At 39.7% G+C, this 13478-nt stretch overlaps 1 protein-coding gene across 1 annotated transcript in view; it reads right to left on the bottom strand.

Moving 5' to 3' along the window:
- The window catches only part of ALDH1L2 (aldehyde dehydrogenase 1 family member L2), a 129167-nt gene that overhangs the window by 12947 nt on the left and 102742 nt on the right, over window positions 1-13478 (bottom strand). The window contains exons 10-15 of the mRNA XM_007948256.1: window positions 12719-12806; window positions 11995-12088; window positions 10541-10640; window positions 8665-8763; window positions 6100-6265; window positions 2499-2604 (exon numbers count right to left, since the gene is read on the bottom strand). Coding sequence (XP_007946447.1) covers window positions 2499-2604; window positions 6100-6265; window positions 8665-8763; window positions 10541-10640; window positions 11995-12088; window positions 12719-12806 — 653 coding nt within the window. The remainder of the gene's footprint in view (window positions 1-2498; window positions 2605-6099; window positions 6266-8664; window positions 8764-10540; window positions 10641-11994; window positions 12089-12718; window positions 12807-13478) is intronic.

Genomic DNA, 13478 nt, shown 5'->3' with positions numbered 1-13478 from the left:
TTTTTTTTTTTTTTTGGCTGTAATTTTTATGGAAGCAGATCTCCAGGCCTTTCTTCTGCAGCACTACTGGATGGGTTTGAACCATCAACCTTTCGATTAGCAGCTGATTGCAAATTGCTTGCACCACGTAGGGACCTTATTTTGAATTTTAAACTTGTACAAGAAATTTGGAACCTAACTTGGAATAAACTGAGATGCTGTTAAAACCCTCACACTTCTTAATGCCTTGCCCACGATAAAGATTCAAGTATTTATGGACTGAACTAGAGACAGAAAGATGGCTGTATGCTGTTTCTGTTGAGGACTGCTGAGGTGCCATTGCTCTAACCATCCCTTGGTTCCTTCTAGAGCAACAGTAAGCATAATGATGACAGTAGCAGCGGCAGCAAATACTTGACGTGCTTAGTCCTTAGTCCTCAGAATGACCCAAATAAATAGGTACTGTTATTATTTCAGTCTTACAGGTAACGAAACTGAGGCACAGAGTGATTAAATAGCCCAAGGCCCCAGAGGTCACAAGGTGCAGAGGCAGAGGACTGCCCTTACTCATTGTACCATCTTGCCCTTGGCCCTCTGTGGGCTAATTGTCTCCTAGTCTGTCTCCTCATTAGGTAGTAAGCTCCTTGAGGACCCAACCAAACCTAAATCAGTTGCCTCAAGTCAATTCCAACTCGTAGCAACCCAATAGGACAGAGACCCATTGGATTTCCCAGGCTATTACTGAAGCAGGCTGTCTTCTGCAGAAGAGCTGATGGGTTCTATCTAACTGCTGACCTTTTGGTTAGTGGCAAAGTGCTTTAACCACTGTGACACCAGGGCTCCTTTTCTGGAGGGTAGATTGTGAATTATCCACATTTATATCCTAAAACCTGGCTTCTAATGTCTGCATGTTTAGCACAAAAACTATCCTCTAGGAGAATTCATAATGAGAAATAAGGGATCACAGGGCATCCTTTGATCAGTGTGTCAAAGGCTATTTCTTACAGCTGGGGGGGAAAAAAAAAAACCTCACTGCCATTCAGTTGGGCCCGACTCATAGTGACCCCTCCTTGGGTTTCCGAGGCAGTATCACTACAGAAGTAGATTGCCCAACCTTCCTTCCAAGGAGTGGCTGGTGGGTTTGAACCGCTAGCCTTCTGGTTAGCAGTCAAATGCCTCAGGCACTATGCCACCAGAGTGCCTATTACAGCTGAGTATCCCCAAAAGTCTCTTAGAATGTGCCTATCAAAGTCCAAGCCCTTCTGAACTCTTTATTTTTTGTTTGTTCATCTTCTCAGTGGTTGAAATAAACCTAAAGCCAGAATTCTGAAGAATTGTGGGTAGTACACCATGAGACTCAATCCTATTAAATACTGTTTTGTGAGCTCAGTATTTGTGACCCTCTTTGATGTGGTAAACACTGTAGACAGCTTAAGGAGCTCTGGTGGCACAGGGCCTAAGGCATTTGACTGCTAACCAGAAGGCTGGCAGTTCAAACCCACCAGTCACTCCACCGAAGGCAGATAGAGTGATCTACTTCTGTAGGAAATCCAGTGGGGGTCGCTATGAGTCAGAATCGACTTGATGGCAGCAAGTTTGGTTTTTTTGGTTAGAAAGTTTCATATCAAGTAACAAATACAGTTAACATATGGTGACTGTGGACACTTCTATAAAAAATTGAGTACCAGGCTCTTGGGGACGTAATCTTCTATGACAGCAGGAGCTTCTCTTTGGGAAAATCAGATTTCACAGATGCTGCCTTTCCTAGAAGGAGCTCTGGTAGTGTAGTGCCTAAGGCACTTGACTGCTAACCAGAAGGCTGGCGGTTCAAACCCACCGGCCACTCCTCAGAAGGAAGATGGGGCAATCTACTTCTGTAGTGATACTGCCTTGGAAACCCAAGGAGGGGTCGCTGTGAGTTGGATCTGACTCGACGGCAGTGAGTTTGGTTTGGTTTTGGCTTTTCCTAGAAGGAGCTCTAGTAGCACAGTGGTTAAAGAATTCAGCTGCTAACCAAAAGTCAGTGGTTTGAATCCACCAGCCACTCTGTGGGAGAAAGATGAGGCAGTCTGCTTCCATAAAGATGTACAGCCTTAGAAACCCTATGGGGCAGTTCTACTCTGTCCTATAGGGTCTCTATGAGTGAGAATCAACTTGATGCCAGTGGGTTTGGTTTGGTTTGGGCCTTTCCTAGGAATGTAAGCATGAAAACTGGTTCTCTTATTTCTCAGTTATTTACCTTTTTTACATACATTTAAAATGTCAATTATACAAAAACTAAAATGTAACCAATGAAAAATCCCATCATGTTAAGTATTATTTAAAGTTAAAAAGCAAAAATATATTATGATCTACATTGATTAGTAAAAGTATTCTCTTCTAATTATTTAATTAATTATGCTTGATTTATTAGGCAATAACAAGTTATTTGATTTTCTGCTTTCTATATAGCAAAATGATAGAGGAAAAAAAATTTAATCTAATGAAAACCTAAGTTAAATTGTACCTGAAGAACATACCCATTTTGGAATTTAGAAATAACCATAATAGGCCCAAAGGATTCCTCTTTGGCAAGGTACATGTGGTCTTCCACGTCTGTGAACACAGTTGGTTCCATAAAAAAGCCTATTGAATGAAAAGAAGAAAAGAACTTTAATTACAGGGCATTTTTCAATTAATAGTACTCTTGTCTAATTACATTATAATTATTTTTCTTCCCTTCTGGGTCAGGAAAACTCATTTCTTTATTTGGCATTAGCATTCCTAGGTTATTTTTCAATGTTTTTATTATAAAAATTTCAAATCTAGGTAAAAGTAGAGAAAACAATGTTATAGTGAAATGAATGTTTATATTTTGCTATGTATGATTCACTTTTTTCCTTTCTGGAATGTATTAAACTACAACTCCCAAGTATTTCTGTACAAATCTATAAAAATAGAGACAATTTCTCAAATAACCACGATACATTATCATACCTAACAAAATCAGTGCTAATCTTTTATTCATAGTGTGTATTTCAGTTTCCCTGATTGTCTCAAAAATATCTTTTTTATACTTAATTTGTTTGAATCACAATTCAAGTAAGTTGTACACATTGTAGTGGGTTGTACTGGGAGGGTGGCTTGTCTTTGAGGTTCCCATCCCAGATGCCTAAACTGAGGCTTTGGGCTCAGGGTATTTATTCTCTGATAGGCTGGGAACTGGGTCTCTCTCTGCCAGTCCCTTCTCCTTGTCAGAGAAGCCTTCCTCCTTATTCTGAATCCGCAGTAACTTTCTCTGTCTCTATGACCACCTATGACTACTTAATTGCACTAAAGTAATTAATTTTGTAGCCTAGTTGGGGTAGGAGCCCTGCTGGTGGAATGGTTAAGCATTTGGCTTCTAATTGAAAGGTCAGCGGTTTAAACCCACCAGGAGTTCCGTGGGAGAAAAAAGACTGGCGATCTGCCCTGTAAAGATTACAGCTCAGGAAACCCTATGGGACAGTTTTACCCTGTTCAATAGGGTCACTGGGAGTCAGATCTATTCAACGGCATCCAACCGTAACAGCTAGTGGGGGGAGAAATGTTCTTTCTGGTCATGATCCATGGTCACAGGGCTGCCATGCTGTTTGACCGTAAACAGAGCTTGGCAACAGGATGGTCAGGGCAGGCGCAGCTGAACAAAGCCCCCTTCCTCTTCCTCTTTTGCCCAGTTCCTTAGACCCCTTTGCCTCTGGGACTTTTCACCTTCAAAATAAACTTGGAAACTTACATGTGCAGAAGAGATTTTCTATCAGCTCACCCTGGGATGGGGTCTAGGGAGGCCAACTCCTCAATTCATTTGTATCCTAACTGCTAGGAAAAACAAAAACAAAAACAAACCCACTGCCATTGAGTTGTTTCCAACTGATAGCGATCCCCCTTGGGTTTCTAAGGCAGTAAATCTTTACAGAAGTAGATTGCTTCATCTTCCTTTGGCAGAGTGACTAGTGAGTTTGAATCACCAACCTTCTGGTTAGCAGCCAAATGCCTTAAGCACTGTACCACCAGAATTTCTTGAACTGCTATGTAAGTACTGTAAATTAAAGCCTGTGATCTTGCCATTGGGTAATGTCAATTAATATCTGACAGTTACAACCCTCTACTTTTCACTGTGGTTCATCAGGTTCCTTAGCTCTCATCTTTTAATCCAGAAACTTTTCCCCTCTCCCCTTATTTTTTCATGCCATTGTTTTGTAAAAGAGATCAAATTCATTGTCCTGTATAATATCTTACATTTTAGATTGTTCATTGCTCCTCGGGATATTATTTAATTTGTTCCCTTAAACCAAAAAAATCTCACTGCTGTTGAGTCGATTACAACTCAGAGAGACCCCTCCTTGGGTTTCCGAGGCAGTGTCTCTACATAAGTAGATTGCCCGACCTTCCTTCTGAGGTGTGGCTGGTGGGTTTGAATCTTCAGCCTTCTGGTTAGCAGTCAAATGCCTTAGGCACTATGCTACCAGAGCTCCCATCCCCTCATAATTCTTGTAAATGGAAAGTCTCACCTAAAGGCATGGTTAGATTCAAGTTAAACATTTTTGGCAAGCATACTTTATTGGTGATGCTCTGTAAACACATTGCATCCATCAGGAAACACATAATATTCAGTTGTCCCTCTGTTCTGGTTACCTAGTGCCACTCTGACAGGAATATACCACAAATAGGATGGCCTTAGCAAACAGGAGTTTATTCCCTCACAGTTTGGAGGCTTTAAGTCCAAGTTCAAAGTGCCAGGCTCTAGGGGTTAGATGAAAGCCCCTCAGCCGTGGGGTCCAGCTCTGCCTCCTGCTCCCGGCCCACTGGAACTAGAGGCATATCTTCACTCAGCTGCTGGCTGCTGAGGCTGACAAGCCCATGGTTGACAAGTAAAAAGGCACAGTCCCAATGTTACCAAACCACACGGCAGGTCATTAATTTAAGTCCATTGTAAGTCCCAAGGTCAGCAGAGCATGGCAAGCTGCTGAACAACGACATGGCTACATGCAGGGTCCAAAAGTGCCATAAGCTAGAGACCATTTCCAAAGCTGCTGCTTATACACGGGAAGCAGACCACATACCCAAAGGTAGCTACTCAGGTGCTCACAGTAGATTCCACCATGGAGTTGATCACTAGTCTCATCATGGGGAATACTACATCCAGCTGCCCAGCCACTTAACCAGGCCCAGCCAAGTTGACACAAAAACATAACCACCACACCCTCCTTCAGTGATGCTAAGATTGACCTATGGTTTCAGGTGGTGGGAGCCTGCCTCCTCCATTGTAGAGCTAGGTTTTTCCCTTATGAATGGCAAGCAGTCTCAGGGGTGATACTGTGATACCTTGCAAATACCCACGTTCCTATCAACCTTTCACCTAGTAACTTTAATTTATTGATGATCATTGCCAAATCAATAACATCATTAAATGATGGGTACAAAATGGTGCTCTTCCTAATTCTATCATTCTACCTTGATGCACAGGAATTTTTTCTGTGGAGTCTCCTTAATCAGCTATGTAGTTAACTTGAAATTCAGTTCTTATAGGAAATCTAGGATAAATGTTAATTTTTTTTTCCTTCTAGTTAACAATCTTTGGAGTAAGGTGTTAGTGCACAAACCACGTGCAATAGTGGAAAGAGTTTTTGTAGTTGTCTTTCTCTCCTTTTGAGTCTCACACCATTGAGCCATTCCCATATTGCAGTAACAGGTCCTCTGTAGACAACAGGAATCAGCTGTGTTTGCTAAGATAGTCTCCCAGGGCCAAGAATCAATATCTCCAGTGTTTAAGTAACGTCGTTCTCAAGCACACTTGATTCTTCTACAGCTAAGGACCCATCGTGTCCATTGGGTTATTTGGTTCTCACCCATCTGTAAAGCAGAATGTGCATATTTCATCCCATTTTATGGAGAAGGGAACTGAGGCTCAGAAAAACTGTTATCCAAGGTGCCATAGCTTGTAAGTAGTCAAGCAGGATCTAGAAATTAATTCTTCTGACCATAATATAAATTCTTCTATTTGCTTTTTGAAGTAAGATGGTGCTGCAATGAACATTGTTATCATCCATTCCAACTTAAGAAGACAAGCGCCCCGTAAACCTCCCATGGAGCTGATCTTACCTGGCCTTTGGACTTGTCTTCCCCCATATACCAAGGTGGCGCCCTCTTTCACTCCAGCTTCACAGTACTGCAGAAGCTTTTCCAGATGGGCCTTATGATTTTGGGGTCCATGATCAGTAGATCTGTCAAGTGGGTCACCAATTTTCATCTTTTTAATTTCTTCTACCTGTATGTCACCCAGTTCACAAAACACAATTCACTGTTAATAATAATAATGGGTACCCTTGACTGAGTTTCTACCAGGTAGTGGATGTTGCACTAAGCCATTTATAAATGTGTTGTTTAGCTTCAACAAGGAAGTTGTTGTTATGTGCTGTCAAGTTGGACTCGACTCATAGCGACCCCTCTTCGGGTTTCTGAGGCAGTATCACTATGGAAGTAGATTGCCCCATCTTTCTTCCTACGAGTGTGCTACATGAAAATCTCCCTCAATGTTAATCCATTATAACAGCAAGCTGATGTTCTAGAAGTTTTCTAATCTTCTTCATGGCAAAATAATTTCTAAAATGACCATGTTGTTTAATAATCTTTTTTTCCCTCTCCAAATGTGGCCAACTGTTCTTGTGGAATTCTTATGGTACAGTCATGCCAGAGGAATTGCCAGAATCTTCAGATGAGAACCAATCTTTACCATACAATGTTCATCACTGACATGTCTTTGTAGTCACTTCTTGTGGTCCTCAGCTGTCTTAATTTATTTCTGCTTTTCTAATGTTAAGTCCTATTCTAACAGAAGAAAAGAATGGGAGTTACTGTTGCCTAGCAGGGCCATGAATTAGGGCTGGCAGTAATGCCTTGGTACCGTGCACAGGGCCCTGTGCTGGACTAGAAGCTCTGTGTGGGCAGGAACTCTGCCTTGTTTCCCTTTGTATTCCTAGCACCTAGCACAGTGCTCTTGGTACTTGGTAGGTACTCAAGAAACAGCCATTGAATCAGTGAGTGACTACAAATAGTGTGTGTGCTATATATGTACATTGATGGACCAGATATATCAAGTCCTTGACATTTCTGGTCTCAGCATTAAAAATGCCAACTATGTGTGGGTGACCCTGAAGCCCATGACATGTGTACTGTCAGTTGTAATTCTGCTGAGGCACAAATGCGAATGATGTTGTGATGTTCAGGAGGGAGCCACTGCCCACCTGGCTGCCCCCAGCTGCCTCTCTGTATGGCTTCCTTGATCTCCCCTCTCATGAAGGAAGGACACCTTCGTTTGTTTAGGGGTGCAGGGGATGAATAATTGACTGAAAAAAAGGCTATGTTGTAGTTTTGTGAATCTAAGCAAATTCATGATTAACATTATCATCCAATGACAAAATGTAGTGTAGTTTAGAATTGACTTTGGTCACAGAATTCATCTTAATTGTCCTATAAGTGGCTCATATTTATGGAATCCTGATCCATCTACAGGGACTATTTATTTGCTTGTTTTATTTCTTTAGTAGGGGAATTATATGCTGCCCTGCTAACTGTGAATTGAGGATTTGTAAGTATTTAGCAGCACATCTCTTATAATCATTTTAGGGATTTTTAAAATTTAAGAATATATTTCCCACAAACATCAAAGATCTCATATGATGTAAATGCACAACAGGATATAGGTTATAACAACTCTTAAATAGACTTTAATCAAGTTTTTATTTAGATCCCTAACTTTTTATTACAAAAATTTATAAAATTTATAAAAATATACATATAATGAACCCTCCCTGTACCTTTTACTCAGCTTCAATAATTACCAAGTCACTGCCTCCCCTCCTGTGTTATTTTGAAGCGAATTCCAGACATATAATTTAATCTGTAAATACGTCAGTATGCAGCTATAAAATGTAAGGACTTGTTGTTTTAACACTAATCATAATGTGATGAACCAGATAGCTTATCTGACTCCATCTTGACACACTGATGCCCCCATAAAGTTTTTTTTTTTTTTCTTAAGCTACAGGTCTAGACCACCCCATCCTGTTTCAACTGAAGGCCTAGTCTCCCCATCCATTCTGGCAGAACATGGAGACCTAGTTAAGCCCCTGTGCCAACCACAGAGACAGACCACAGTGCTAAGTGTTGCCTATAGGTGTGACTTGCTAGAGCAAGTATGCTTTTTCAGCTTCTATAAAAGTCAGCTTGCAAAGGCTGTGTCCTAGTTGAAGCTCCCAGAGTGGATGAGGCCTAACCACAATGCCAAGGAGTTTCTTTACAGGTGTTATTTACTAAATTAAGTTTAACATTGCTTTCTGCTTCTGTAAAAGACTGCTTGCAAAGGATAGAAAAGAGACACTCAATATTACACCCACCTGCTTGTGGGTTTTATCTTTATAAACCCTGTGAAGCTGCTCTTCTGGGTCGAGAGTCCTTTTTGGCATGAGCCACCTCTCGACCCTGGAAATAAAGGACTTAAAGCTTGGTTAGGTTTCAGAGTGCTTGGCAACTCTGTATAGTCCATCTTGCGTTTAATATATAACAATAATACTCTTATCATGCTTAAAAATACAGTACTAGTCCAGGAAGTACTTTTCAGGTAAAAACAATTTCTGTACAATTCACTGAGCTGTTCAGATGCCTTACCACTCTCGTCACAAATTCATCATGGATGGATTCTTCCACAAATAAGCGCCCGGCTGCAATACAGTTCTCTCCTTTATTGAAAAATACTGCTCCCATACCCTTTGGAAGCAGAAGAGAAAATACTGTTTACATAATTTGGGAAGGTCAAGATTGTCCTCAAATTGCAGTTTGAAAGATAGCAGACAACACAGAGAAGTTGTAGAAAACACAATCCCCTTGGCCTAGTTAGTGATGAGAACTACTTAGCGATATTTAGTTTTGATCTAGCATGTTTTTAAGGGATTTTGTTTCTCCTTTCTCCCTTTTGGTTCATTAGCACTTAAAAAAAATGTGTGTAATGATAAGGACTCACCATTAAGGACTAATTTGTGTAGCTAAAACCTAAATCCTTCCATAAATGTAAATGTAATGCGGCAGTATCAAATTTTGCTTTTAAAATTTCTAAATCACTTTGTATAAATCACCATTGTTTGGAAAGCTTCCATACCACACACAAAAAAAGGGGAAAATTTATTTTTCAGGGAGATTTGAAAAAATCTTTGAAATGAAGGCTCTCATAGATGACAGATTTGAAAGAACAATAAAGTCTGGTGCATCTTCCCTTCCAAATCTAGTTTCTAATTCACCTCCTGGGAACCTCTCTGGACAGGGTAAAAAATATAACAGACTTTGCAAGATAACACCTGTTTCCCCTGTATATACATTTTACTATCTTTAATCATCTCAAAAGTATGTTAATTACCTTGCACCGTGGGTCCCTCGATGGTAGAAAGGACTCCCTAGATGGCACAGTGATTAAATGCTCAACTACTAGCCAAAAGGTTGGCGGTTTGAACCCACGCACAAGTACCTCAAAGCATAGGCCTGGTGATCTATCTGCTTCTGAAAGGTCAAAGCCTTGGAAACCCTACAGAGCAATTTTACTCTGCACTCATGGGGACACCACAAGTAAGAATGGACTCAGGGACAGCCAACAATGACAGAGTTAGGATTCTTCAAATTTACATGTTTCTATCTTGTGATGCTCTGGTAACGTAGTGCCTAAGGCACTTGACTGCTAACCAGAAGGCCGGCAGTTCAAACCCACCAGCCACTCCTCAGAAGGAAGGTTGGGCAATCTACTTCCGTAGTGATACTGCCTTGGAAACCCAAGGAGGGGTTGCTATGAGTCGAGACCGACTCGATGGCACATAATGACAACAACAACATCCTGTGGTGCTTAATATAAAGCTTCTCTTTCAAGAATCTGATGGTGGCTAATCTCAAACTCACTATTTACTAAATATTCAAATTTAGGAAAGGAAAAGAGTGGCCCTCTATAACCACCACACTAGGATTTTCTCCTTGTTTTCAATTATTTCAGTTAACCACGTTTATCCATTCCTTTTTATTGATGTACAACCATGAGTACAAGATGTCTAGTAAAGACTAACATTCAGCCTGATGCTGCTAAAAATGTAATGGATTATGGAAGGAACTGTGATGGTCGGTGCCTAAGGCATTTGATTGTTAACCAGAAGGCTGGCAGTTCAAACCCACCAGCCACTTTCTGGAAGGAAGATGAGGTGATCTACTTCCATAAAGATTTACTGCGTGTAAACACAATTGGGGTCTCCATGAGTCGGAATTGACTTGATGGCAGTGGGTTTTGTTTTTGGTTATGACTTAACACTACATTTTAAAAACACTTCAATGAAACAAATGATAAACACTTTATTTTAAAAATTAAGTGCTCTGAATACTCCCAAATCTAAACATAAAGAAGATTTTTGTTTATGACTAGACAAAACCAAATCTTCTTTCAAGATATTGGATAAAGAGGTACGATGGATTTTGGAAGTAAGCTCCTATTGACTTGCACATGACCCACTCTTACCATTCTCACTGCCTTGTCAAGTTCACAGTCATTGAAAATTATAAGTGGTGATTTGCCACCAAGCTCAAGAGAAACTTTCTTCAAGTTGCTCACAGCACAGCTGGAAACAAACAAAAAAAAAACAACCAGCAAAAAGTCAACATTAGTCTCTCTCTATCTTGCTCATTGACTTGTTTTGTAACTATAGATTATCACTAGGTATGAATACATGCCATATCTAAAAGGAATAACACTTAAGTAAAAATTGCAATAAATGCTGTAATAACAATAGTTACTAGTTACCATGTTGAAGGGACTGTTTTAAACTTAACTAGAGATTGATTCAATCAGTTCAAAGTGGAAGGCAAATTTACATAACATTAGGGCAAGTACGTATTGTCCCTAAATTGGATGTTGGTAACCCAGGGACTGCCTGTAATGAGATTGAACCTCAGAAATACTAAGAAACATTTTCAAAGTTAAAACACAAATGGTAGAATGGTGCTAATTGTTGAACCTGGCTGCTGAGCACGTGAGAGTTGGTTATGTCACACTGTATGCTTAGTATATGTTAGAATTTTCTATAATAAAGAGTTTTTGAAAATTTTGTAGTCAAATAATTGGAGATTCTCATGGGAAAATGCAGTTTATTTAAACAGGAATTTTGGTAACAAATGCTTGGCAGGGGAATTCCACCTCTAATTAGATTACTGGAGCACTGGGAATCAATCAGCAATTTATACAAGTGTGTTGGCTATTTTCCCCTTCTTATAAAAGTATTCTTGTTTAAAACATTAGGAAAATGGCCAAAAAAAAAAAAAAAAAAATGCAGAAAGAAGAAAAAACTCACAAAATTCCATTCCTTGGCTCATTGATCACTGTTTTTTACCATTTTGTTATACTTACTTCAGGCCTGGGGGCTGACATAGCTTTGCTTTGTTAAACATAGTTGGGCTCACCCACTATAAATAATTTCCCATTTTATGGTTCTTTCCAGTGACCCATTTTAACAAGATTCTGTTATTCATCATGCTCCATGACACAGTAACTGCACAGTATTCCATTCCATTGACATGCTTTAACCACTGTGATTTTTCTTTAAGAGTTTATTTTATAAAGAATCTAGATTTGCCATTTATACATCTTTTTGATTTCTTAGCTATGCTTCAAAAATAATTTGGGCTGCAATTTTAGCACCAAAAAAAATTGTGTGTGTGTGTGTGTGTGTGCGCGTGCACTGGAATGTTCAAGCTAGCAGTGGAGTGCGGAATTTTCATATAGTTTTAGTTTTACTGTCTATGGGCTTTAACATTTTGGGAAGTATTTTATTATATTTAAATACCCAGCAGTGATAAATGGATTTTTCTTCTAAATTTGATGTGGTTTGGCCCCCTCCAAAATCTATCTATTTAAAAAAAAAAGAAGAAGAAAAGTTTAACAGACTCTGCAGCAAATTGATACGCTAAAATCAATACCTCTTCATTATCTGTTTGCCAATAAGAGTGGAACCGGTGAAGCCAAGTTTGCGGACATCTGGATGTTCAGAAAGCCGTTGTCCTACTATGCCACCTGTTGAAGTAGGGAATGGAACATAAATGAAAACACAACACAAGTTCTACTTACGGTGATTGTTGTTGTTATGTGCCATTGAGTCGAACCCGACTCGTAGTGACCCCTCCTTGGGTTTTTGAGGCAGTATCACTACAGAAATAGATTGCCCCATCTTTCTTCCGAGGAGTGGCTGGAGGGTTTGAACTGCCAGCCTTCTGCTTAGCAGTCAAGTGCCTTAGGCACTATGCTACCAGAGCTGAAGTACATGTCTAAGCTCTCATTAAAACCTTAAGTTTTATATTTCTGTATTAATTACAAACTGACACACACACAAAAAAATCCAACATGACATCCTCTGTGCAATTGTCAGCCAAGGCTTGGCTTTTGTCTTTCAAAATATTATTTGGAAGCTGAAAATGAGCCACTTTAGGGTAGTTTTACAACGTACCATCTGTGCCAGCCTCTAATCTATTTCCACTTTTAGATTAGCACATCGTAAGTATATTTATCATTAAATCAACTGTTTGGTAAACTGTATTTAGTTTTGATATAGTTATAATTCAAGACAAGACTGCAGTGGGAAAACAGCCACTCAGTAATTCCCATCCCTTTCACTGGTTATAGCACGTGGGTTATTTGATGGTTTACCTGAGCCAGGAATTATGTTGATTACCCCTTTCGGGAAGCCAGCTTTAACAGAGAGCTCTGCAAACTTCAAAGCGGTCAAGGGCGTTACCTGAACAGAAACAGACAGCAATGATCTTCTTCAAAATCTGCCAGTCCTTTTAATACAGTACTCAGTTTTAACTATATAGCTGTGTTAGAATGTATTTTATTTCAACTTGTTTTATTATTTTTAGAATTTTAATTTCAGATTGACAGCAAACTTTCATAAATAGTACAAAACATTCTTATATACCCTACCTTCAAATTCCTCAAATGTTAACATTTTACTACATTTGCTTTATTCTTTCTGTATACATGCTTTTATATATTATTCTAAATACTGCAGGGTGCCATTTCCTCAAAACAAGTAATTCTCTTATACAACCACAGTACAATGATGGAAATCAGGAAAATTAATAACTGATAGTATGATCTAATTTACAGACCTTATTCAGATTTCACTAATCATCCCAGTAAAAGAAAATCCAAGCATTTAGTTATCATGTGTCTTTGTCGCTGTTTTTAGATACCATCAAGTTGGCTCTGACTTACAGCGACCCTGCGTGCAACAGAAGGAAACTGCCTGGTCCCGCACCATCCTCACAGTCATTGCTATGTTTGAGCCCATTGTTGCAGCCACTGTGTCAGTCCATTCTCTTTGAGGGTCTTCCTCTTGTTTGCTGACCTTCTGCTTTACCAGAGAATGGTCCCTTCTGACAACACGACCAAACTAGGTGAGACG

Source organism: Orycteropus afer, unplaced genomic scaffold, assembly GCF_000298275.1.
Source record: "Orycteropus afer afer isolate SDZICR_OR568_19922 unplaced genomic scaffold, OryAfe1.0 scaffold00209, whole genome shotgun sequence".
Lineage (NCBI taxonomy): Eukaryota > Metazoa > Chordata > Mammalia > Tubulidentata > Orycteropodidae > Orycteropus > Orycteropus afer.
This window is presented reverse-complemented; position numbering and strand designations above follow the sequence as displayed.